The 26,757-nt window shown below is 42.2% G+C and overlaps 1 protein-coding gene across 1 annotated transcript in view; it reads right to left on the bottom strand.

The window, feature by feature from the left end:
* The window catches only part of LAMB1 (laminin subunit beta 1), a 64,347-nt gene that overhangs the window by 22,740 nt on the left and 14,850 nt on the right, over positions 1–26,757 (bottom strand). The window contains exons 8-24 of the mRNA XM_081080238.1: positions 25,510–25,712; positions 23,478–23,598; positions 21,765–21,953; positions 21,321–21,500; positions 21,072–21,184; positions 19,357–19,436; positions 11,441–11,576; positions 9,974–10,132; positions 8,985–9,112; positions 8,654–8,774; positions 8,018–8,222; positions 7,228–7,371; positions 6,792–7,023; positions 3,911–4,074; positions 2,681–2,905; positions 1,506–1,720; positions 670–766 (exon numbers count right to left, since the gene is read on the bottom strand). Coding sequence (XP_080936364.1) covers positions 670–766; positions 1,506–1,720; positions 2,681–2,905; positions 3,911–4,074; positions 6,792–7,023; positions 7,228–7,371; positions 8,018–8,222; positions 8,654–8,774; positions 8,985–9,112; positions 9,974–10,132; positions 11,441–11,576; positions 19,357–19,436; positions 21,072–21,184; positions 21,321–21,500; positions 21,765–21,953; positions 23,478–23,598; positions 25,510–25,712 — 2,712 coding nt within the window. The remainder of the gene's footprint in view (positions 1–669; positions 767–1,505; positions 1,721–2,680; positions 2,906–3,910; positions 4,075–6,791; positions 7,024–7,227; positions 7,372–8,017; positions 8,223–8,653; positions 8,775–8,984; positions 9,113–9,973; positions 10,133–11,440; positions 11,577–19,356; positions 19,437–21,071; positions 21,185–21,320; positions 21,501–21,764; positions 21,954–23,477; positions 23,599–25,509; positions 25,713–26,757) is intronic.

A 26,757-nucleotide genomic window follows, 5' to 3' on the forward strand; every position in this document is an offset into this window, starting at 1 on the left:
AAAAAAAATGTCAGGTTTCCCGCCCTGGTCCTATTCGATTATAAGCCTAAGTGCGACTCTGGGTTTTATCCTCATTAACAGACTTGGAGCTTGTGTCATCTATTTGACTTCTTGTTCAAAGAGGCGCTATGACAACACCCTCTGGTTCCCACTCGTAGGGACATTACAAAGTACAAATGCTGAGGGTTCTGTCAGCAGCAGAGTCTACTTGACTCACTGGAATCAAACAATCTTACTTGAACAACCATTTAGCTCTGCATGTACTGATGAGGAAAATGGCCACAAAATACTATTCACAGGGAAGAAAAATCAATTTAACCGAAATCCCTAATTAATATAAGCCCATTTGGGTTAAAAGCATTTTAAAAAGCAATTTTGTGTATATCTGTGGTGTGTAAGTGTGTCTTTCTGCACAGAAACAAACAAACATTACCCCTGGAGAATGGAGCTGGAGAGATAAGCAGGTTCACTTTTTACTACCCACATATCCATAGGGCTAGATTGTTAGAGTTTCTTTTTTTAAACAATGAGCATGAATTTCTTTTGCAATTGAAGAGTTTTTATAGATAAATTAATTTGTGATGTGCTTAGAATTTACAAAATGCCCGAGCCAACATCTATTCCCTCCATTCTGATCAAGCACGACACCAAGATCGCCCACAGCCTCACCTCGGCACTCCACGTTGGGGTCTCCCCAGAAGAGCTCCTGGCACTCGCTGCAGGTGCGGCCTCCAAACCCAGGCATACACTGGCACTGCCCTGTGAACTACAGCCAGAAAACAGAGCTTGGTCAAGAGCGGCTGAGGGGCAGAAGCCAGCCTGTGCTTTCTTTGTCAGCTGCCAGTTAGGGGAGGTGGGACCCCGCCGTTTGCCTGAGAAGGCCTCCACATCCTGGACAAGAAAAGGGACTCGTACCTCTCTCCTGGGTGCTGAGAGCCCCCTGCCAGCATCTCCTAACTGCTTTTCTGCAACAGAGGCTGGAAAGGCCCAGAGCACATTACTGTTTATTTACATGTTTCTTCACAAATCAACTACACGCCTAGGCCACCTGGGACTCATCTGCCATGGGGAGCCCCTCATTCTGAGTGTGTGTCAGGAAACGAACACTTTTTACAATGCTGCATATGGCTGTTTGTTCCTTTCAGGCTGTGTGGCTAAGAGAACAGCCTGATTCAGCAGCCCGAGATTGACGAGAAACAGCACAGCCCTTCCACTCTAATCTGAGTGTACAGCTGGGGCCCCATATTAAAATGCTGTGGTGCATCAGATGGGGCCTCCCAGCGTGGTTATGTAGTCCTAGCCAAGTGGGACAAGTGAGGGCTGACATCCAGTCTGTGCCCTTTGCCAAGCTGTGTGCCCTGGGGCAAGGCTGCCATCACAGCAGGGGGTGCCTTTCTCTAACTGGGGAAAAGGCACCAACTATCTGTCACCTGAACTCATAAAGGCATCTCTCCTTATGCCCTGATGGCGTCACCCCGGCAGGCCGGCAGGCCGTAGCGCCTCACCTCATTACAAGACGTCCCAAAGGAATGAGCAGCATCACAGTTGCAAGGGTCACACCCAGTCCCACTGGCCAGCTGCCAGGTGTCGGGCGCACAGCGGTCACAGTTCTGTCCGACCACATTCGGAAGACACAAGCACTGGCCAGTAGCTTTGTCGCACTGGCAGTCGGAGCCGTTACAGTGCTCCTGCACGGTGCCCAGGTAATTGCAGACACACTCTGAGAAAGAGCAGACAATTAGGTATATTGTTACATTCATAGAACACACAGGCAATGTGCAAAGATCAGCGCCAGCCCAACAGCTATGATGTTCCCCCTCCAGATTTCAACCTGGAAATGCAAACAAGCCGTGGAAGGAATAGAGGTGATAAAATCTACGACTATTGTTCTTCGGAAGTTCTGATGATGTTCTGACATCTCCCAGGCAGACATGCCAGCAGTATTTTCAAAAGACGCAAATGTAATAAGCTGTGGTGAATCATTTTAAAATTGAGGATTTAACTGCAAATAATAAAAAATATGTCATTGGAGTTGAGATATCTAGTGACTTCAAACTCTTGGCAGGGAGCAGCAGGAATGGATGCATCAGACAGAGCAGGTAGAAGCCCTTTAAGCTACTACGGCTCGAAGGAATCCAGTCCTGCTGGTCCTCAACATTCCACACGTGTTTGGATTAACAAAGGCAGGGGCCTGGGGGCTGGCTGTGCAGCAGGAGCAGGAGGAAATGCTGGCTGATCGCTTGATAAGGGAGAAATATGGAGTCTGAAGGAGACTCTAGAGCTGTTACTTCTTACTTTTCCTTAAACTGGAAGGCTCTACCCATCAGTGACAGAGAAAAGGCGTGGACCAATGGGTCCTAGCCAATCAGGTCCTGGATAGAACATAAAATCAACACACTTTATTGGATGGCATTTATCACGGTGACAGCGACATAGTTTTTCCTTTTGGTTGTCTCTGTCAGGTACTGAGTCACGTCTCAAGACTTCAGTCCTGCTAGAAAATGAGGATGCAAAGAAAAAAAGAAAGATCAGTGTTATCTTCCTTTTGTTGAAAGTGAAATTTGACCTCTCTGAACAAGTGTATTCTCAAAGGAAATAAATCCCAGAAGAATGAAATGCCCCAACGCAGAAGAAAGTGGAAACCACTCCCAAGAGCGGGCAAAAGGAACGTGTGTCTTACTCCGACAGTCCTGCTGGAGGGCGTCCCCGTAATACCCGAAGCGGCACAGCTGGCAGTGCTCCCCTTCCGTGTGGTACAGGCACTTGAGGCACCTCCCCGTCTCCTTGTCACAGGCTTCTGGGTCTGTTGTGTCAATGTTGTGGTGACAGTGGCAAGGCTGACATGCGCCCCCAACCTCCGAGGGATTGCCAAAGAAGCCTGCGGCACAGTCGTCGCATCTGGAACCTATCGTCCATAAAACAAGCACAACACCTTCAGCTCATGGACTGAAAGGTCTAGTCCATCCACGTTCCTGCCGAGAGAGCCAACCCAGGCTGTGCTGTGCTCCTCACAGCACCCATTTCTGAGCCACATGGTTTGGGGAGAAGAACCAGCTTCTAGTTTGAGGGAAAAGAAGTATTCTGTCCCCTGTAACACGGCTGCAGCCTGGCTCAGAGGCCACCGTGGGGCATGGACAGCTGCAAGAGTTCCAGCGCATGGTACGTTAGCTTCTCATTACACAGGGATGGAGCAGATTAGGAGCAGAAAACGACCTACCAGGGGAAAGCTTAGCTTGGCGTTAAATCCTAATCCAAGGATTACATTAACTGAAAAAATCACTGCTCCTGCATGAAAAATGGGGTCCTTCATGATGACCAACTTCTCTGTCTAAGAAATCCTGAAACTACAGGCAAACGTTTACTGAGCTCTGGATTAGCAAAACTAGTATGTGAAAGGGTGGCATCGAGGATGAAACAAAGGGAGTTTATTTTCACACCTTGCTACACTCCTTGAGTGTCACAGATAACGTGAGTATAAGAAACAATGAACAATGTACTAGCATTGACCGATTCAGTTATCTGGGGACCCCCAGGATGACATTCTTTTCTTCCTTCTGCCGAATGTTGGGCCACATCACTACTTTAAGACTCTTTAGCTAGGAGTTGGAAAGGAAAGGAGAAGTCAAATGTAAATTAATTTTTCTACTGCCTAATAAGAGAAATGTTCACAGGGATTCATTTATGGATTTAAACAAGCTTGCTCTCGTGCTCTGTATTGTAACATTAACATAAAGACTCAAGAATTACTCTACCCCAAGCAGGAAAAGAGCATCTTTCTAGATGCCCTTCACTTTTAATTAAGGATTGCAAAAATGAAACTAAATTGGCTCACTCTTCACATCTATTTTCTTCATTAACAACTAACTCATGAAGACACCTCTTTTCCTTCCAGAGTCTCCACATGACCTACCAATGTACCCAGGATGACAGACGCACGCAAGCTGTAAAGTAACAGGATCTTGATAGCAGCTACTGGCAAACTGGCGTCCGCTGTCGGGCCCGTCTGGGCAAGGACAAGGGCGGCAGTGATCTCCTGATCCAATGATGGGGTCACCATAGTAACCAGCCAAGCACCTACATCAGTCATAGAAGAGAAGACCATGAGCCAGAGTTGTGAGGGACCTGTCACAAAAAAGCTTTAGGAACTGTGTTCTCTGCTTGGGAATACTCACTCCCCATTCCTCATGGGTCTACATGCAGGACTTTCCATTACAGCAGTGGTTCTCAAACGTTAGCTCCAATCAGAATCCCCTGAAAGGGGTTGTTATAACACAGATTGCTGGCCTCCTCCCTTTTCTGACTTCGTAGGTCCTGGGTAATGCTGAGGGTGCTGTTCTGGGGATCACACTTGCAGGGCTACTGCATTAGGGTGACACCCCTGGCCTCATCTGGACCCTCCCTCACTCCCATATGCACCCTACTGTCCTATGAGCTGCCTATATGCCCTGAGCATTCTAGCCAGCTCCCTCCTTGCATTAAGGAGTCGGGTGGGGGCGGGAGTGAAGCTTGTGGTTGTTCTTTGCCTCTGCCTGGGAAGGTGACGGGTTAGCAAGCCCATGGTGGCATGATGCAATCCAGCCTTTCCCAATAACAGAGCTGGTGAGGATGCTGTCCAGCTGCATGACTCTTGTGACTGTCTCTTGTGGTTTCAAACTTGGGCGGGGATGATGGATGCTATTTTTCAACTCCCAAACCCAGCAGGTCCCATCTCCTCTTCTCACAGACAAGAAACTCTGGGAGGTTAAGTGATTTGCAAGATTTACACAATTTGTTAGTAATGAGCCAGGATTTGAATTCAGCCTCCGGACTTTTAGCAAGGAATTATGTGACTATGTCATGGAACACGAATGGTACTTAGGTGACTTTTTTTACTTCCTAGAACATAAAAGCTGAAAGGAATTTGAAGATCATCTAACACAACCCAGTTATTCTACTAACAGAAAGTTGGATACTTGGAGAGGTGAGCTAATTCACTCAAGGTAATAAAGTGGGTTAGAAGCAGAACTGAGCCTCGAACTCAGGTCTGAGGATTTCCAATTCAGTTTGTTTTTCTTTATGCTTTCCTTCTTTCCTTTTTTTTTTTTGAGGCAGAGGTAATATTTTTTAAATGGGGGGCAAGGATGAAGAAATAAAAGGGGAAAATTCTTCAGAGGAAATTATACACAGACATAATACGAGAACATGTTCCCCAATTATATGCTGGGGGAATTGGCGGTGATGAAGCAATTGTGTACAACGGCTTCTGAGAAAGTTTTCTAGGTGAAATAAATCCAAATGCATCATGATAGAAAATGAGTGTTCATTTCCTGCCTCCCTGCCCACTTCCCACTTCGGGAACAATCTGAGCCTAGAGCTTCTTTTTAAATTCGTGGGGATGACACTAATTATCTTGGAAAAAGGAAAAGAATGATGAGAAATTGGCTCAAACAAGACAGCAGAATCAAATGAGAGCCAAAAATCTTTTCTCCTCCCACACCCTCTCACATTCTCCTGCAAGAAATCAAAATGCTTTACAAGTAAAATCCAAGAACAGTCACAAATATCAACCAAGCCCTTCTCACAGGATGTTCTTATGAATACATTGCAGAGTGCGCTGATTTCAAATCGGCATGTGGACAACCACCTTTGTTTTCTGTTTCCCATCCCACTTTCATCTCCTTTATACTCTGGTTTTCTCATCTGTCTCATTTTCTCAAACTTATTTTCCATCTTCCATTGAAAGAACAATAATGGAAAACATAATGCAGGAAACAAAAGATGACAGTAATATATTAATGCCTTCCTTTCAGTCTTGTATAAATGTTTCCTTGATATCCTTTTACTACATGGTTTTGTGGTTGGAAGGAATAATTTTTACTCAAGGGAGTAATCACTGGAACCTCCAGATCCTTGAATACCCTCTAGCATAGCCAAGAGCCACATATTTACTTTCACGCCATAAGTTAATCACATGTTCAATTTTCACTAACGATTTCTTTCATCTGATCAGCAACTTTTGTACTGACTAAAGCACTTGCTGAGATTTTTAAAACAAAAAGCCTATACAGAGTGGATGGATATTAAAAGAGAAAATTTATTGACATGGAAAGTGGAGACTAGTACCCCCAAAAAAGGAGGTTCTGATAGCATGTCTGGCTTTCTTAATTAGCAATAAAAGTGTAAGTCAGCATGTCATTTTCTTATGCGGACTATCTCTTATCAGCTGAGCGGGACTCTAATGTCATTAGAAGCACATTCTATGCCCTATTCTTACTAGTATCTACTGCGGTGCCTTGCATCCATAATAATTATCCAATTCACATTTGCTAATTGGAGAACAGATCTACTTTGCACATTTTATATGGTCTCCTGGAAACTGTAGCTGCATAAAATGTTTAGAAAAACAAAGCTATTGAAAATGACTAATCCCATTTGGATTGGGTTTCTACTTGGACAGAAATCAGGCATTAACATTTCACAACTCTCATCCTAGGCCAGAATCTGCTGAGAGAGAGAGATGACTTCTGTACAGGTCTACGGTGACCTCTAGGACGACTCGCCAAGATGGCAGATTCATGGCGGGTTTGTTTTCTGCCATATTTCCAGCCCCAGAACAATGCCTGGCACACAGAAGGTGTAAACTAAATACGTATTAGATAAATGAATGAGTTCCTAGAAAATACTGAGGTGGTCAGAAATGAATGAGCCATCTGGAGTCTGGTAGAGGTTCATTCTGGGGTTTCTCTAAGATGCTGTTTGTTCAGCCAAAAATGACCTCGTTCTCTTACTTTCGAGAGGCCATGTCCACGTACCTTTCACAGTTATGACCCGTGGTGTAGTCCTGGCAGCTCAAGCATTCCCCTGTCACTGAGTCGCAGTCATTGGCATGGCCATTGCACTGGCAGGGCTGGCAACTCGGAAATCCCCAGTACCCAGGTAAGCACCGGTCACACTGCCGAGTGTACACCCCCTGGAAACAGTGGCACTGGCCGGTGATGGGGTCGCAGAAAGCATTGACAGATCCTTGCAGGTTGCAATCACAAGCTGAAGAGAGACAGGCAACCGAGGAACCACATTGAGAAACGTATTAAATGTAAATCCATCCCTCATGGAAGCACCCTTGTGCCTAGTTCAGAATACTCATGGGCTCACGTGACCAACTTCCAGAATGAAGCACTGCTTCCTGAAGTTGTGGAACACACACCAGTATTCCTCAGATAATCATCACAATTCTTCTGATTAACCTACGTTTGCATCCACTGGGGCCGAAGCCAAAGGTGCCAGGAGCACATCTGTCACAGGTCCTTCCAACCACGTTTGGCCGGCACTCACACTGGCCTCCATTGGGGTCGCAGACGGAACTTAACGAGCCCTGAGGGTCACACTCACAAGCTGCAGGGGAAAGAGATGCCAGAACCTGTGACACAGAGCAGCTGCTCCCCCCCAAAGAAATGAACGCAATACGTCACACCCGGCTCTGAACTGGCCTTCTGAACTTCCCTTCTCTTGGGCTCTTCCTGATCCTTTAATACCTGGGCATATTCAGAATTCCCGTTTAATACAATCTCATCCCTGTGATAAGCAGGAGGGTACCACTGGAGGCTGAATTGGCAGATACAAGCAGTTTTTCTATGAAGAGTGTCATTTAGGTTTTCTCCCCTTGCCTTCAAAGCTCAAATATCACAGGACCTTAGACAAAAGCCCAGCGACCTCTGGGGGCTGCTCTGACCTTTCAAAGAGAAAAACAAACTTCAGTTATCCCAACTGCCCAGCTGCATGTGGAAGTGCTACATCCTCACGGACTTTTCCCCTGGTCCCCTGGTGTGCATTTCTTGACTACTGATCGCATCTGCAATGGTGTTCTATCACTCAAATATTCTTAAAAAAAATAAAGACCAGCGGTAGTTGAGACACTCTCGCCTTTGCCCTGATTGCCTCACTTAGAGCCATAGGGCCTGCCTTCCACCATTCTCGTGGCGCCAAGAGTCCTCTGGGCTATCAAGAAAGAGAGGGCAGAAGCAGCTACAGTAATACCTACCCAAGCCTGTCTGGTGTAACAGGGCAGAAATGCTAAAGATTATGTTTCTGCAAACGTCGGTCATCGGCGTTTTCACGACGCTTCTGCTGTTCTCCAGACATCGGTATCTCTGAAAGGTTTCCCAGGCACTGTTGGTGACCGACCCATCTGCTGAGCCTCCCACACTGAAGATGTCCAGTGATTTGCAGAATGGCATGAGAACAAGCTACGAAGACATGAGAACAGGAAAGTGTTCTGATGGTGGCGTCCCATGTCATCAGTTAGAGCAAGCAAACACATAAAACCCCACATGCTTCCTTGACTCTTGAAAAGGAAAAACTAGACTCATTCAATAGACCTGGCCATTCTTAAAATATTCTTTGCAGGAAAAGTTTAGATAGACCTTCCACAGTTTGATGGTTTTTTAAAATGTCATTTTTAAGACACTTCATATTTTCAGAAAGAATCAGGTTGAGTAAAACCTTATCAGAGGGTCGAGTTTTACTAAAATAAATAAGCAAAGTGGCCTTGGAGGCAAAAAAAACATGATTCTGCTGAGCCTCTCAGGGTTACCCCCCCACAAAACCCTCTGCAGAAGCAGAGGAACTCTTTCTGCCTAGCCCTCCCTGCACGTGTCAGAAACGACCTTGCACTTACGGAATCAATAAGTGTGTATGGACTCTCCACACTGCCATCGGAGGTGTACTGGGGAAGTTCTAACTTGACTGTGTAGTTCACACCCTTCTCAAAGCACACAGGGCGTGGGAGGACCACGTACCTGCCCCGTGACAAAAGAGAACAACAAAAGTCATCCTTTAAGTATCCAGTCAATCAAAGCTCTACGCAGTTCATTCCGAAGGAAGAAAGTCAATAGTCAGTATTTGGCTCTGGCTCTGAAGTGGTAACTGCACAACTCACAAGGCAAGATACCGGAGAAGAGTAATTTGCGTATTAGTTCTATGGAGCTGCAAACCACTGTCTCACTGACCTTGAGCCAGGCGGTAAGGCCACCACCTGGTTGTCATCGTCGGGAACTGTGTTACCGCATCGGCTGCTGGCTGGAATCTTCCCAGGTCGCTGTACCGTGATGACAGCTTTTTCCCAGTGGTCGGGTAGCTGGAACAAGAAACAACAATCAAAAGGACCATCCGCACTGGCCCTCTGCTACCTGACTGTTTATGAAGACCTCTCCTGATCGATCATCTGCCAAGTTTAAATGAAAAACACTTGCTGGCATTTCCCTTGCCTCTTAACCATTTCCTCTGCTACTGCCTCTAGAACTGTCCCAGTTCTAGCCCTAATCCCTGAAATTGCCTCCCAGCCTCTCCCTATGTCCCTTTCTATCCATCTCAAAACACAGCTCAGATAATGACAACCCGCTGCTCAAAACCCTCCGATAGCTTCCTTTTAATATAGAGCCCAAGTTCATTTACTGATCCTGGCATTTTTCCTAACAGCATGTCCAACCATATCCCTTACCTATTTACGTGTAATGACTCTCAAAACACTTTCCTCTTTTCTGCTCATGCTATTCCTGATTTCCTCTTAGGTCAAAATTTCATCTATGTTTAAGGCCGACATCTGATTCTTTGAAACATTCTGGCAGCCCCTGGCCCAGCCCAGCTGGTATGAACCCTTCATTTTCCATCGCTGTTTATATCTCTACTTGTATACTTTCCACCTTTGGTGTATTACTACAGTTAGGGGTGTGTGTCTGTTCCTGGGCAGTGCAGACCGTGAGGGCAAGGAGAGGATCTGATACTTTCTCATCACCACCTCAGTTCTCAGCAAGGTTAAGTGCCTAGTGAAACTGAATTCAAGAAAAATCTACATTTTTCACTTCCATGGAGGCTAGAAGTCAGAGAGTTTCCCCTATTCCAATGTAATTTCCACGTTTCACAAAACCATTGTGTCCATTAAAAGAAAGATTTTTCTACCAATATTCTCCCCAACCACAATAGTTCACCGAGGGTTTACCTGTGGCTCATAGCGAATTAGGATGTCGTATTCCATGGAATATGGTATATTGTCAATGAAAAACTCCAAATAAGCCCCTTCGGGCACTTGGACGAAGCCAGCTCCAGTCCAGGAAGGAGTCCGGTCCTGCACATACAGCCGCTCCACTATGCTGACCTCCTAAGGACAATGAAATTCAATTAAATGTAACAGTCAAAGAAATCTGAAGTCACCCAAAGGTCCAAAACTGTAGATATTATCCCTAGTTTTTGCAGTCATGTTTTCCCAGTAGACTGTAAAAAGTTTTGATATATAAACAGCAAATTGGTTTCTTTTTGGTTTTGGTTAAGGTGCTCTTGGGACATTGGAGATGGGACTCAAAGGTCTCACACAGACTTTCTATGATGTCACCAGGGGAATGAACATAAAGGAAGGAAAGAGAACATCGTAACTGCTGTTACAAGCAAGCCTAGGAGTGACAAGGGATTTCCCAGATTTTCTACATGGTCAGTCCAGTATCTAGCGGATTTATTTCTGTCTGTCTTTCTCATTGGCATTTGTTTGAAGCTCCAAGTACAAGTGAAGAAACTTGATATAGTCATGAATGTTCACTAGCGATGAGTTAATTTGACTGTCACTGAGAATGAGCACTGATCAATTTGAATTGCTTAATTCCAGCATGCATTTGGGTTTGTTCACAGGGTTATATATAATACCTGTGATTAGTATTATACCTAATACCTCCAAAGATACCTATACCTCCAAAGATGAAGTCCTTCATTTCCCATATGGATGTGTGTCCGGCTTTACCATCAAGAGGTGGTATCTATGTTACCCCGCCCTTGAATCTGGTCTGGCCTTGTGACTTGTGACTAAAAAAATGTGAGAAAATGACATTCTGGGACTTCTGAGCCCAGGCTTTAAGAGACTGAGCAGTTTTTGTTTCCTCCTTCTTGGAAACTAGACAGCTTCTTGGAAGCTAGTAAGAAATCTCATGATGCCGACCCACGGTGCTATGAGGCAGCTCAGGACAGCTGCACGGAGAGAGAGGTCATGCAGAGAAAGAAGCCCAGCCAGCACCAATTGCTTCAGCCGTCCAAACTGAAGTGCCAGACACACACTGTAAGCCACTGCATTTTGGGATGGCTTGTTACACAGCACTTGATAAATGAACTCATATTCTCTCTGAGAACTCTACTAGATCAACAATAACTATGGCATAAGTAGAGAGAAAAATGGAAGAAAAAAACAAAACCCAAGCTTGGCCCCCAAACACCAAAAGCCTTATGAGTGAATGTTCCAAAGTTTCTTTGGGACTTACAGATTTATTTAGCTTAAATATGACTGTTCTCAAGAAGGCATGGTCCTGATCCTACTTTGGGCTCACTGACAAAATACTTCTTAAATGGTCTGTTTACAAAATGTGTCTATGCCATTTACTGCTGCCAAACACTGCTTTACCAGTCTGCCAAGCAGCCCCCTACTTACAGGTCCAAAGTTGGCTTCTTCTGCTTCATAGATGTAGTGATCCAAGGTGGTAAAGTAATAACCAGATTCCACTTCGTTGCACTGGCGTCCGATCATGTGGGGTCGACATGAGCACTGGCCGGACCCCGGGGAACAGCTGGAAGGAACCACAGCCGGTCAGCCGCGCTCACCGCTCACTAAGGAAACGCGGGGGGCAATTGTGCATTTGGTATTAGACATTAAATGGCGTGAAATATTCAGGGGGATTTTCGTATTTCCTTCAGAAAATAAGTACATGGAAAAAATACTGCCTATGAATGAATCCCATACTCTGAGGTTAAAAGCTTGGCATGACCTGGCTGCTCCCTGGCATGTCCCTTGCCCTCTCTTCACTGTGCTGCATTCATACCCGGGTGGGGTTTTCCGTAGATACTACAAGTGTGTTCTTGCTTTCCTAACCTGTCATTTTTGCTTGATTTCCAACTGCAGCTCTTTTGCTGGGCCTCAGACCCAGGAGGACAGTTCCAGCTTTGCTGTCCCTGAGGCTAACAATTGATCTGACAGGGCAGCACTCAGTCCCTCACCCGACTCTGCTGAGAAGACACCACCAATCGCTGAGTCAACCAAGTCAGAAACCGGGCAGTTATTCTCTGGATTTCTTCTTCATATTCAACCAGGAACCAACTCCCAGCGTCTGTGCGTCTCTCCTCCCTTTCTGTGGGTTAGACCACGCCTTTCTCCCTTCTCTCATAGTAAAAGCAGTTAGTCTTCTCTTCAGTGTCCTTGTTGCCACTCTTCCCACTTCCCGACCTAAACGGCCACCGACAGAGCTGCCCAGGTGAACCTTTCTTTCTCAGGTGCATTAACTGTGTCACTTCCTAGCACAGTGGCCTTGGGGACTTCCACAATCTGTCCTTCTCTACCTCCTCAGCCTCATCTCACCCCTCCCCTCACAACACAATGAACTACTGACAATTTATCATGTGCTGGGTGATTCCTGACCCCTCCCTCTGCCTGTGAGGTTCTTTCGACCTGAATGCCCCTCCCCCTGACTGACCCAGCAAAGGTCCACCCTTCTTTCCAGATTCAGCTCACATAGGACTCCTGCGGTGGCACTTCCTAACCATCACCCTCCACTTCACAGAATGATGCATTTTCTCTTTCATGCCCACCTCCTTGAATAAGAAATGTATTCACAACATCCGCAACAAAGCTTGTCACTCAGTAGGTGTGTGTTAAAGTTGAGGCCCTGTATCTTCAAATCCTAGTTCAACTTTCACCCCTTTCATGGTTTTGTTTGGTTCTGTCCTTCTACCAGTCTCTAGTGCTGCCTGAGACTTCAATTGTTCCTTATCTGTACTGTTGAGACATTTATCACCTTATCTCGTAGTACAATTATTGACAGACCTACCCAACCCCTTACGAGACGGTAAACTCCCTGAGGACCCGGACTGTGACTTAGTCACCTTGGTCAGCCCCCGGTGAGGCCTGGCCAGTGCTATGCACACGTGGTACACTCAAACATTGGGTGAACAAATAAACGTGTGAAGAATAGGAGTTCTGAATTAAAAAAAGAAAAAGAAAAGAAAAATAGGAGATTGAACGTAAATAATAAAATTTTTTTAAATTATTACTCTTTTCAGTAATAAAGGCCCCTATAATATATACATTTTGTTCTTAGCCTATGTCGGTCTTTTTCTTTAGTGGTATCATGATTTTATGCACCAGGTAAAACCAAATTACATACATTCATTATTACTTCATTACAGTCAAGTGGTTTGAAATTGTTAATTTAAACCGATTCCCAGACTTCTTTTCTTTTTTTCTTTCTCATCCCAAAGTTCATTTTAAACCAAGTGCCTAAGGCAAGTCCAATTGAAGTCTTTTTCCGTATCATGTAAAATCATTTTTATCCTACAGGAATATGAATACTTAACATCCTGTAGCCAATTCCCAGAGGAGGAAAGCTTGTTCCAACTAGGACCTGGCCTCTTTTGGTACAGTCCACCAACAAAAGCCATTTGCAAAAATCCGGGCATCAGACATTACACCATATGGAAAAGAAAAAGAAAAAAATCCTTCTTTCCTCCCCAGCTGTTTACTGAGGGAACAAATGTCCAAAACATGAACCACTGAAGAAGAAAACAACTGGATTCTTCACAAGCCATCACTATTATCCAGATGGGGCCAATCTAATCACATGAGTTCTTAATCACTAGAGAATTAGCAAATAAAGCTGAGGATAAGGAGAGTGGGCAGACTCCTGGGGTAGCCTTTTTTTCCTGCAGCCCAATTCTAAAGAAGCTCAGGAGACCCTGATCGGATAAACAGAATTCCCTTAACCTCAGCCCTGGCAATCACTCCGTGTCCAGAGTTGAACTGCTGTCATTCCCAGGCATGGCTCCAATTCCACACCTTCTCCTTTAGTGAACTCATTCTCATGGCTTATCTGGCCCTGTGCATGTGGCCCTCACATCTACAGCTCTTAGCTCTCACTCAGCTGTGCTCTGGTTGTACCTTTCCAGCCATGAATGGGACATTTCCATGGTGTCAGTCAGCTCGAATTTATCTTGTCCCAAACTGTTCGTCAACTCCCACTGACTTCTTATCTTCAGTTATTTCTGTCAGCAGATTTAAAATTCTTCTGATGTTGTAGGTGAGCCATAACCTTCCCCTTCCTTTATCCCCAATATCCAAGTCTTATTTCCAGATGATTCTCAACTTAGCAGTTTCTGCTAATTGTCCTCGCCACTATCCTAGTGCAGTATGACATCATTCCATATCTGTTACTCTAGCAACCTCCCAACCCGACCTTTCAAGCACTTGTCTTCCCCCTGCCCAGCCCATCCTGTCCACACTGCCAAACCAATCTTCCCATAGCACCGCTTTCATCGTCTCACAAAAATCCACGATTGTTCCTTCTTATCCTACCAAGTCAGGATGCCTCTGCCTGGTCTCCAGCAGCCTCTATAACCCATCCTCTAAAACAACTGCTGCTTCTTGTGGTGCCTGCCCTTGGCTTTCACAAGAGCCACACTCCTCATTCTCTTCCACAAATATTTACTGAGCAAATACTGGTGCTGGAATCTATGCTTCCTGGTGTTAACACTCGCACTCTTCAGTCCACTGTCAACTTTCTTCCAGATCAATCCTTACTCTCTTGGTAAAGTCCACTGTTTCTGGCAAATGATAAAGAGAAAGAAAAACGGGGGGAAAAATAGTCCCTGTCCTAAAGAACTTACAATCTAATTGGGGAGATAAATAATAAAGCAATTGACCAACACAACAAATCAAAATGTTGTAAGTACCTAGATAGAGCTACAACCAAAATACTAAGGGTGTAGAGGAAAACACTGTTTATCTGATGAAGGGCAGCATCAGGAGAGAGGTGGCTCTGAAGGTTGCAGAGGATTTTTTTTCCTTTTTTTGGTCAGAACATCTTGCCAGGCAGAGAGGACAGGACTGACAGGAGCAAGGAGGAGTAACGCAAGAATGTGAGCAGAGATGGTGAAGATCAAACGAGATCTTGACCTTGACATACTCATTCTCTGTGCCTTCACCAGTCTCAGCTAGAAGGCCCTCCTGCCCACGTGTCACATCTCTCAAATCTCACTCATCTTTCAAAACCCAAGCTCAAATCCTACCTCCTCCATAATGAGATAAAAAAAGTTATTACATGTAATTATTCTTTCTGTGTTCAAGTAAAAATCACATTGGATACAAATGGTACACTTTTTAAGTTTATATGTTCCCGCCCACAAATTTCCCCATAACTAGATACAGATTCAATTCATTGGATCAGTAAGGAGGTGCAAAAAGAAATAAGATGCAATGATTTAAAACAAAACAAATCGGGGTCTGTGGCTGGCAGAATAACAGCCCCCAAAGATGTCCCTGGTCTCGCCCGCAGAATCTGGGGATAAGTGTCCTCACATAGCACAGGGCACTTCGCTGATGTGATTCAAGACCTTGAGATGGGAGGTTGGTTATCCTGGATTATCCAGATGGGACCAATCTAATCACATGAGTTCTTAAAAGTGGAAGAAGAAAGCCAAAAAGTGGGTCAAAAATGTGACATGAGAAAAATCTGACCCACAGTTATTAGCTTGGAAGATGAAAGAAGGAGGCCATGAGTCAAGGGGTGTGGGCAGCCACCAGACACTGGGAATGCTGTGCTGGCAGCCAGCAGGAAACCGGGAACCTTATCCTACTGCTGAAAGGAGCTGGGTTCCGCCAACAACTTGAATCAGCAGGATTCTCCCCTAGAGCCTTACGATAGAAACAGGGCTTACCAAAGTCTTGGTTTTAGTCCAGGGAGACCGTGTCTAACATACAGAACTGTAATACAATAAATGTAATAAATGTATTTGTTTTTGGCCATTAAGTTGTGGTAATTTACTATGGCAGCAATAGAAAACTAATACAAGCCCTAAATTTTCTTAATGGGTGAAGGCTAAGATTATTATTTAAAAACACAGGTTTCTCATAAGAATAGAAATTAACAACTTATTTAATGATTCTATTGGACGGAAAATTCTATTTCATTCAAATAGTGATGAGCAGAGTAAATACTGTACAGTTTCAACTTTTCTCTATTACTAAGTAATTGGTGGGGGAATAAAGGATAAAAAGCATCATGCAGAAGAATCGCCACTCTTTTCAACACTGATTTCTCCTCCAAAATTCTGACTACAAATAAGAGTTGGCTCTCCATTGATTAACAGTCAGCATTATCCTTTTTATCCAGAGTAGTCCCACCCCGCAGCTTAGGATACTTTCTTCAGCGGTTGGAGCTGTGCTCTCTAATCCTTTTATGTCCAGCTACCATATAATTAATAAAGGATTAGATATCATAATCATTCAATATACGGATGCATACACATACTAACTTCTGCTCTTGTTTCAAAGTATAATACATTTCAGTTGCTCATTTATTAAGTACCTGCAAGGTGTACTGCGCTGGGTATGAAGGGAGATGCAAAAACAAATAAGATGCAATCCCTGTCCAGAGACCCTTGCAATACAAACGCCTGTAATACAAAGCTGAATAAAATAAGTGCTTAAAGAGATGCAGAAGTCATGTGCTTCTGAAACATCAAGGGAGGGCTAGGGACTTCAGACCAGGAAGTTAGAAGCCTTTAAAAAAGTGGTGGGTTTCAAGTCAGATATCAAAGTCCTAAATTAATTGAAATGATTTTGAAGGATGATGTGAGGCTGTTTGCATATTTCAATGTTTTTCAAACATTTGCAAGTAGTATTTCCCTAGCAACCACTCTTATTCATTCATTAAAGCAGGTTATCTAGAAGGCAAAGTTTCATTAACCTGGCTTGAGTTACATTATTTAATTAAGTCTTGCCTCTTGAGAATATTCAAAAGTTCAGATTAGCTGTGAACATAATAGCATGGATTACTGAGCTTCAATTTTTCTACAAAAATCCATTTGGCTTATGATACAAAACATTTTCAGTTTTCCCACTTCACATGACTTTGACATTGAATTCTGTCTCTGGCCAAAGTAACTAGGCAAGCTTGGGATCACCTTTAGAGATTGCCTCTCCTAAGGAGTGCATATTTCTTTTTGTATCTTTAGAATCATTTGTTTCTCAAATTCTTTAACTCAATCAACATGTATTCAATACCTACTATGTGTCCAAGGCAAAGCAAAGGAATATTATCAGGGAGAAGATATTTATGAGTGGTGACAACACATCATTCATTCAGCAAGTATTCAGCATTAAGCATTCTCCAAGCAGAATCCGTGCTTCAGAGGACTGGGCCACTGCCACCCTTATGGGCTCCCAGAGAAAGTCCTCGTGGGGGAAACTCTGAAAAGGATCACTACAAAACACTGCAGAGTCACAGGACCACAGGCATCTAGAAAGCTTTTTTCCCATCAGTGATGCCAAAAGACAGAATGCCTCATCAATTATGCTAGAGAGATCAAATTACCTGCTTTAAAATCTTCACTAAAAAATTTTGCTTCACAAACTCTCTTGCTTAGCACATTGTGGTTTTTATAACTTGTTGCAGGAGAGAGTGGGGCAGCCTAGGGGCTGTATTTGGGTGGATTTAGAGAGGAAGCATGTGTGGAATAGAGGAAAAGAGGAAAGGAATGTACGTAATAGAAACCATTTAGAGTAAAGAAATATAGGACATTCCTGAGTTTATGACATAATTTGGAGAATTATGGATGCCATTGTCATCTAATCAAGAAGAATTTTAGTTGTGATAGAAGCTTTGAATTGAGGAATCGATTACTAAAGGAATCAGCATGTGTTCTGGGAGTCACAAAGGAAAGGCAGAGAAGAGATTCCATAAGCAGACAAGCGGTTTGCCTTTCCTCCCTGCTTGGATGGAATTATCCTTGCTTCCTTCCAACTCTGGAGGTTTTCTAAGAACAAACATTCACACTGGAGTTTCAGACGCTACATGTTGTCCTGCGTTTGTTTACTGCACGATCTGGAATAGGACAAACCCAAATACAGAGGCCAAACAGCACATGTTCTTGCTGCCTAAGATCTCCTTCCTTCCCAGCAGACTACTTACTATGGCGTTGGGAAATAATCCTGTGACACAGTCAGCTCCTGAGCCCATGAAGCTCAGTGAATTCAACATGTTCTCTCAGGGCAGACTCAGGGCTGCAAGGAAACATCTGGCCTTTTCTCGGCGGTCACGCACACTGTCTTCACCAGATGTTCTGAATCTGATCCCACAACCAACAGAGGCCAAAACTCGCATTGACTCAAAAGTGGTTAATTAAACTCCCACAAATTAAACATCTTGCCAAATGTGTATTATGATAATTTCTGATAGAGCTTCATGTCTCATCTATTCAAGGAATACCAACATATTTAAGTAACTAAATGTAGGTATACGTAATTTTCATTAATAAGCTCGGATATTGAAAAAAATAAAAGAAAAGAAGAAGAAAATGAAGAGATTCTATACACAAATCAAAATGGGAATTCATTTTTCATCTTTTAGATTGGTGAAAAATAAAATGTTTAATGGTACCAACTGCTAGTAGGAACAGAGAAAAAGGTATTTTTATAATTGGTTGGTAGAAAAATAAATTAGCACAATCTGCAAAAGAATCTGACATTCTCCATGAAAATAAAAAATGCACATCTACTTTGACAATGGTTCCGTCATTGGGAACCTAATCGATAGATATCTCTATAAACATTCATTAAGATACATCTATAAGGGTATTCACTGCAACATTTTTAAAAAGCAAAAATACTGGCAATAAATAAATCATTGTACTTTCACACGAAAGAACACAAAAAAGTGGATGAATACACGCTGATATGAAAAAAGATCTCCAGATTAAAAAAAGCAAGTTGCAGAAGAGTGTACATAACATATGTTACTTTGATTTTCAAAAATGTCAGTGAAGCGAAGTGGGAAATGATTTTTTTCCTTTGTACTTGTCTGTCTAAAAAAATAAACGTAACATGTTATTTTAAAATAAATTAGAGGAAAGAAATCGAAATTTTTAACAGGTATTTTGAGTGCTATTATTAACTTCTGGAGAGATCCAAGAAAATGTTAACAGTGGTACTTTTCAGCAGTGGAACCTGCGGGGAGAAAGGGCAGGATACCTGTCTGAACTGTCTGATTTTTAAAAAAATATGGGCATACATTGTTTCCATAACATAAAAAAAAACTACTGTAAAGTAAAAGTACAAAAACAAGTAACAACACTATTAAAACCAGAAACAGAAACATAGTAGAAGGTTTCAAAGCTAACTCTTGGAATGAAAAAAAATCTTCAAAAACATTGAGACCACAAATAAGAGTGATTATCAGACATTCAAACCAAAGGTGAATGTGCTTCTCATATCTTCTTCAGAGACTGAAGTCACTTCTCCTAGGGCTCATGAGGGCTTTCCTGGGTGACTGAGTACAACAGTGTAAATGAAGCTCCACTCACCTATTGTTTAAGGCACCCCCAAGGTCACAATCACAAGGTCGACATCCATCCAAATCGTTGCTTAAGCCCCAATGCTCTGGCTGCAGAACAAAAGATTAAACATCGAACGGTGGGTTCTTGTAATTACACAATAGACTCAGCAAGAAACAAGTCATGGCATGTTCTGTTTGTTCCACCAAACGTTCATTTGCACCATGAAAGCAGAAAACATACATACAAAAGAAATGACTATGAGTATTCTGAAAAAAGAAACCCAAGCTGTAGGTCACTGAGGTCGGAGAGGGTTACACATAATCGCACAGTAATGCCAGATCAGAGGCGTTTCTTTGCCCTTGCAGATAGCATGCATCCAATAATAACCATGAGAAGGCAGCAAAGACACCAATTCTCTTCGCTAAAATTACTCTGGTAGTAAGAGTTTGGGCAACTATTTGGCAGGCCTTTAATTTTTCTGTTCAGTCTGTCATAAACTCCAGAGTTCTTCAAGGATTTGTCTGTGTGGAAATAGTCTAAAGCAAGGACTGTTCTCATAACTGAAAAGTGAGGAGATCTCCAAGTCCTGAGAACTTGGGAGATGGTAATGAAATCTATGTAGGGACAGAGTCTATACAGGGGAGAAGGTCTCTTTGCACCTCAGCAAATACTTATTTCCTAATGAGTGATAAAAATCAGGTACACCAATTTAAATCAGACTCCAGAAATGTAAGAATCTATCAGGATGTATGCAAATATGCATATTTAGTCATCATAAGCATAGTTTGGGTTCAGCACATTTCCTCTCCCATATTATAAAAGCAATCACAAAAATGTTATAAAAGATACAGAATAATTTTTAAAAATTTCTCTCATAATTATTCTACCTGTACTCACTACAGTGAACTTCTTGGTGTATTTCCTTCCAGATTTTGTTTTTCCTGATGAATTTTTTTCCTACATAATCAAGATACTACTCATATTCTGAGTTTGTTTTTTTTTTAATACCAGCACAAGCATTTCTCCATGTTAGTCATTTTCAGTGGCAACCAAATATCACACTATACAGAAGTCCCAAAATTGACTTAATTATTTTCCCCACTGCTGCTTCTAAGTTTTTTGCTATGTAACAAAAGAGGCAATGATTATTGGATGATTGCTTCATAAGGTATATAAATGTCTAATCACTATGTTGTACACCTGAGACTAATATTAATATAATATTGTACGTCACCTGTAATTGAAAAGTAAATTTTAAAAAAATGATGCAATAAGCCTTCTGGTGAATATGTCTTTGTCCAATTTTCTGACTCTTTCATCAGGATAGATTCCCACAAGTGTGATTACTGGGTCAAAGAGTATGTGTTTTTCCACAGGTTACTGATACATATCTCCAAAATGCTTTTCAAAAAGTACTAACCGAATTGCATTTGCATCAGCAGCATGAGTACCAGCCTCTTATTTTGTCCTCACAAAGAGTCAGCATTCCTATTTTTAAAAAACTTTTATTAACTTTGTAAAAATGGTATTTTGCTGTGGTTTTCTTTTACAGTTCTAACAGTGATAGCGAATATCTTGTCAAACTTATTTATTAGCAATCCCTCTTTTGTGAAGTGTCCACTCATGTCTTCTAACATTTACATATAAGGATGATGATAGAATCTAGAATAGCGAAAAGCATTCTATATTAAAACATGTCATATTCACAAACTACACGTCCTGTGTAATGAGGATTTACCTACCAGGCACTGGTCACAATGCTGTCCAGTCACCAGACGCTTACAGTAGCAGTAACCACTCTCAGAGTCACAAGGATTCCCGCCAGGAATAGTTCCCAGAGGATTGCAGGCACAAGCTTTGTTGAAAATAAAATGAAGGAAAGAAACATAAACCAAGGGAATCTGAAGTAGTAGTCTGGATTTAGAATTGCAAAGTAAAATAGGAATTATGCACATATGAGAGCTCCCAAAGTGTTTAACAAATATACTTACATTTACAACCAAATGGATCTTCAGCATTTAAACCATAGAAGCCTTCTTTGCAAATATCACAATGTTCTCCTTCCACGTATAATTTACACCGACACTGACCAGCAATGAGGCCAGCAGAAAAATCAGTGTAACTGTCACAGACTCCCTCATTCTGAGAACCAGCTGGGTCACAGGTACATTCTAAGAAGAATGAAAAGTGCCAGGTGACACAATGGGTGTTTGTATAAATACATATATTCCCTTCATCCTCCAAATGTCACAAAAATAAGACGAAAGAAGGCTGGACTACCAAGTAAATTCCTCCCCCAGCATCCTATATAGCAGATAAAACAACGCTGGGTCTGATGCCCAGATGGAGTTCCGAGAGAAGGAGGTGACTAGCAGACTATGCAAATAGAAAGGTGGCCCGAAATAGGTCCCATCTCACGGCCTTTCCCCACGTACGTTCACAGAAATTAGGATCTCGGACGTCTCTCTCGGGGTGCTGGTAGTAAAACGGCTTGCACTGTTCGCAGCTGTGTCCCATTGTGTTGTGCTGACAGTCATCACACACTCCTCCACTGACGTTTCCAGTGGCCAAGTAGACCGCCATGTCAAAGTGGCATGAGCTGGAATGTTCATTGCAGTTACACTCTGCGTGACAAGACCAATGTCAAGAAAAGCCTTTTAAATCTATTTATCAATGGAGGATGAGGTTGGTAGGAAGAAAGCTCATTCAGTTCAGGCAAAACAGCAATTAACAAGAAGGCACTTGTGATGAAAAAGGACACATCTACTTATGATGTTTCAATCCTGGAAACCTTCAAAGTGTGTACTTCACGAAATAAACACAATGATCTACCCTCTTTGGAAGAGAATGGGCTACAACAACTTGAAAACCTTTGGGGAAAGTCCCCTTGGAAGGTTATTGACAGGAAGGCTGTAACTGCATGGAGGACCCTTTGGGTCCCCTCAGGGTGGGACGGGAATATACCTCTAGAGGATTTCCTAGGCAGTACGTTCCTGAAAAGTTTGTTTGGGAGGCCAGCTTGGAGGAACATGGTATGAAGGCCTGACTCCCTTCCCCCTACTCCCATCACCACATCAAACCAGGCTCTTTAGTGAGAAGTAAGATCTGCTTAACAGCCATCTAGCCTGCTTGACTGCAGTCGTTCGTCCTCTAGCCTATTCGGCAGTCATTTTGGTCCAGCCTAGCTTTGATCATCTCACTCTCATGGTCAACAAGCCACATAATTCCTCTTATCTTCTCACAACGAAACTTAACTCGGCTTGGCTCTCACGGGGCTCTGCACTGGAGCCTTATCAGTCTCCTTGCTGTAACACGACGTCCTGTAGACAGGGGCTGGGTCTCACCCGTTGATGTGGCCTCAGCGTCTAGCAGAGCACTGCCCCTGATACATTGGTTGAATTAAACCTCAGAATCGTTTCCCAGCATAGACTGCTGTGGTCACAAAAAAGGTCCTTGGGGCCTTGTGCTAAATGTTCTCCTTACCCGAAGTACCTTACACCTTCCTCTTTCCTTTTCCTTCTCTTTACCTAAACAATCTTAACTATTCACCAAGGGCCAGCTGGGTGGTACTTATTAACAAAACCGTGACTACTCCAGCCCTCACTGCGTTCTCAAGAATTTCTTCTATAACAGCCCTTCTCAGTGGGGTCCCACTCAAGGGCGGGGGACAGTATATCAGAATCACTGTGTGTAGGGGGTGGTTTTCGAACAACACCTCTGCCAAGAGAATACCACTGGGATGGATGGATGGATGGATCGGTGAATGGCTGGAAGGAAGGAAGCCAGAGGCTGCAGCTGGGCTGGCAAAGAAACAAGGCCAAACACTCCATATCTCTTCAACCATAATGATTTACCATGCCATATTTTTCTTTCATTTTTCTATCATGCTCATTTTGCTTTAAAAGCAGGTACAGTATTAGGGAAAACATCTCCATCATCTACTGAATCTGCTAAATACATAGGTGCTGCTCAGTAAATACTAGTTTATTAATTTAATTGAGTGAATATTGGTTTCCTAGGATAATCAGGGTGAAGCTGGGTAAAGGGTAGTAACTTTTGCAAAATAGGGTACTGTTATTTTACCTCTAATCAAAAAATGGATACTGGAGTCTGAATTGATTCAAAATGTCCCTTTGACCAAGACTTACTTTTACAGGCGTTGCTGTTCCGACCTTCAGCAGGTCTCCATGGTAAATCATGGTAGAAATCCATGCACAGCTCACAGTTCAAGCCCTTGGTATTGTGCCTGCACATGCAATGTCCATGAACCTTGCAAATTGTAAAAACAGGGAGGAGTAAAGTAAGAGATACACTGAGGGTCAGGTTTTCTCCATGTTCAGTGAAAAATATAAACCCGTTTTCAGACTAATCCTCATCTCTAGCACACACACTGAGGGTTTCTTTGTTTTTATCTTGTCCCTCCTTCCCCCCCCACCCCGTGAGTTCTGTCGTGTTGAATACTGTAACGCCCATCTCTAGGAACACTTCCTATTATATAATGGATACTTATTGAAGTATCAATGAAAAGAACCCAGACAAACACAATTAGTAATGTAAGAATTTAAAAAACAAGTTTTTTAAGAGTTAAAAAACATATTATTATGATAGACATCAACAAAAGTTATAATGCATAACTAAATGTATACACACCACATTACTATAAGTTCTACCACTGTGCCATATAAAAGAAAGGTTTGTGTTGGTTTGTTTTGTTTTTGACTTCAGGCACACACTTAAAATTTTTTTCAACCAATTATTTTACATTTATATTTCTCATTTTACATTTACTTTTTTCCTTTAAGAAAGAAAATATAGAATCTTAGAAAGAGATACAAATTATTTTGCTTTATGAGGGCCCATGATACACTACTTTGCATTGTGCCACTTCAAGGCACGCTGAAGCTTGAGGCACATAAATAGTAAATTCTTTCAGTCTACCAAATATGCACGTACACAGACACCTCACCTTAACATTAGTTTCTATACAGTAGAATTCTCGGGAACAGGACAGACAGGTCCACCCTGGACTTACTTTGATAGGAATGCAGTTAGCAGGCGACTAAACTCCTGTCATTACAAGGTGGTTTCACATAGACTGAAAAACACTTTCAATGCACATACCACAGGACTCTACAGTGTCTGAATAAACAGTCCAATGTCCTGTGAGATGTGTGCTAGTGACATGGCTGTATGACATTAGCTCCTCACCACATGTTCTCTGAACGATGTAGCAACAAGATTAGGAAACATCTACCCTTTAGGCTTCATCAGAAATTCAACTTTATTTACGCAATAAATTTCTGACTGGAGTAAAGGGAAGGCAGAAGTTTCAGACAGTCGCAGGTACTCAGTCCTGCACCTTCTTAGATGACGACTAACAAACTGTGAAAAGGCAAACGGCAGGGTAGCCAGGCACACCCTTCATCAGGAAGGGAGACCCACAGTCCAGTAGAAGGAACCCTGGGGCAGAAACAGGAGAGCCGGAGTTGAATTTCCACCTGCCGTTTACTTATAATACTCAGGTTCTGTGGCAAATCACTTAATCCCTGGTTTCTTCTAATAATGATACTTGGTTGAATAACTCCTGCCTGGCTTTAAATTCCTATGGGTCTATAAGAATAACTAGTTTACTTAGAAACTGGAAAAATAACCTAACTTTATCCATTTTGCAAATTCCAAATTTTAAAAAGCATATAATTTGAAAGCATAGCATAAAAGTGGGAAAAGAATGAAACTAGAAGATATAAAGAAACAAAGTCCATTTGATTCCTAAATGACATCCTGTGGTTCTAGGTTCAAATTTCCAGTTTCTTTGAGCTGGGATTAATTTATGCCTACTATCATAAAGACTGGAATGTTTGTGGTTTTTAATCTTCCCTAAAATAAAGGAAGATGTATTATTATTTTGAAAGCTTTTAAATCCTTGTCGATTAAAATATCTACTGCAGCAGCAGTCTGCAGCAACAATTTCCAAAAATTAATTTTGTCTATGAAATGAGCAGTCCTTATATTCTTATAGTCCAAGAAAGTCAGCAAAGAGAAAAATCAACAACCAACCACTATGATGGTCACATGGGTGAAATGTAAGTCTGGAAAAAGAAACCCCTAGAAAATGTGAAAGGCTTTGGCTTTTTAGAGTCACCTGTATAAAGGAGAATGCCACACGGACTGCTTGCTTACCATTCCTTCTACTTCTTCACTGAATCCGTCCACAGGGGCACATTCACTGGCGTGGCCATAGCAGAAGCAATTTCCTCGAACCACCATATCGTAAACTGCATAGTAGTACTTTTCTCTGATTTCCATTCTGGAATCCAAGAGGTTATCTCCCAAAGTGTGTAGTTTCACAAACTTGATTCTCAAGTTGGTTATTTTTAAGAGATCTATGAAAGGCACCAAGAAGATGAAAATTCTGCTCAAACAAGCAAGACTTCTTTTGCAATTACACGACATTTTTTCTCTTTATACAAAGGTGTGACAAATAATGTGAAGCTTACATAATTTGTAAGCTTACATAAGAAAAGAGCTTAAGTGAAGCTTACCCTCCTTGTACGATCTACATGATCATAATAGTAAAGTTTAACATAATGTGACAGTCTCTGGAAGAAAGGTTACTACCTTTTCATTAGTTTGATTAGAATGTTTATTCTATGATAGATGTGCTTGCAGATTGATGTTTCAGGAAGAAGTGTGAAAGCAGAAAAATTTAAGAATGTGGCTACATGATTGCCAAAACTCACTGGCACTAATAATCTAAACTATTGCAATACCATCTGGTTCCCACAGCAATTAGTCTCAAAACCTGAAAATTCCATGGAGGTGGCAAAGGGTTTATTAAATCACCCCAATTTTCATTATTATAAGATAGTTAGAAAGAAACATATTTTGTGTTTACTTCTAGAGAGGAAAATATTATCTGAAATTTCCCACCATTTAGATGAAATCCAAGATACTAAAATAGGTTTAGGATACTAAACCTAATACTAAATTAATACTAAAACACTATAGGATAATCACAATCCAGGAACAGAATATCTCAACCAAGTTTTTAAGCAACATGACAATATATAACTTTTTCTGTTCTAGTTTTACAATACAAATTTACCAATATAAGTACCAATGTAAGATAGTGGCATAAGGATCAAGGAGCTTAGTATTAGGATGCTGGGGCAAATAATTTTTTCCTAAATATGTTACCTGTAGATCAATTTCTCTTATTTTATGTTCTTTTCCCTGGGTTTATAGACCTATGCTGATATTACATTCTACAGTGCCTTTACAAACCAAGAGCCATTCAACCTTCTCCACCAGTGTTTTCATTCATTACTAAGTGACCCCAAAAGATTGATAGGTCCACCTATCCTCCCACTTAGCACTGTAATCTAAGCTTTACTTTCATTTCTGCTGATGCAGTCTTATCATTTCCAA

The sequence above is a fragment of the Rhinolophus hipposideros genome (genome assembly GCF_964194185.1).
Source record: "Rhinolophus hipposideros genome assembly, chromosome: 18".
In the NCBI taxonomy this organism is placed as follows: domain Eukaryota; kingdom Metazoa; phylum Chordata; class Mammalia; order Chiroptera; family Rhinolophidae; genus Rhinolophus; species Rhinolophus hipposideros.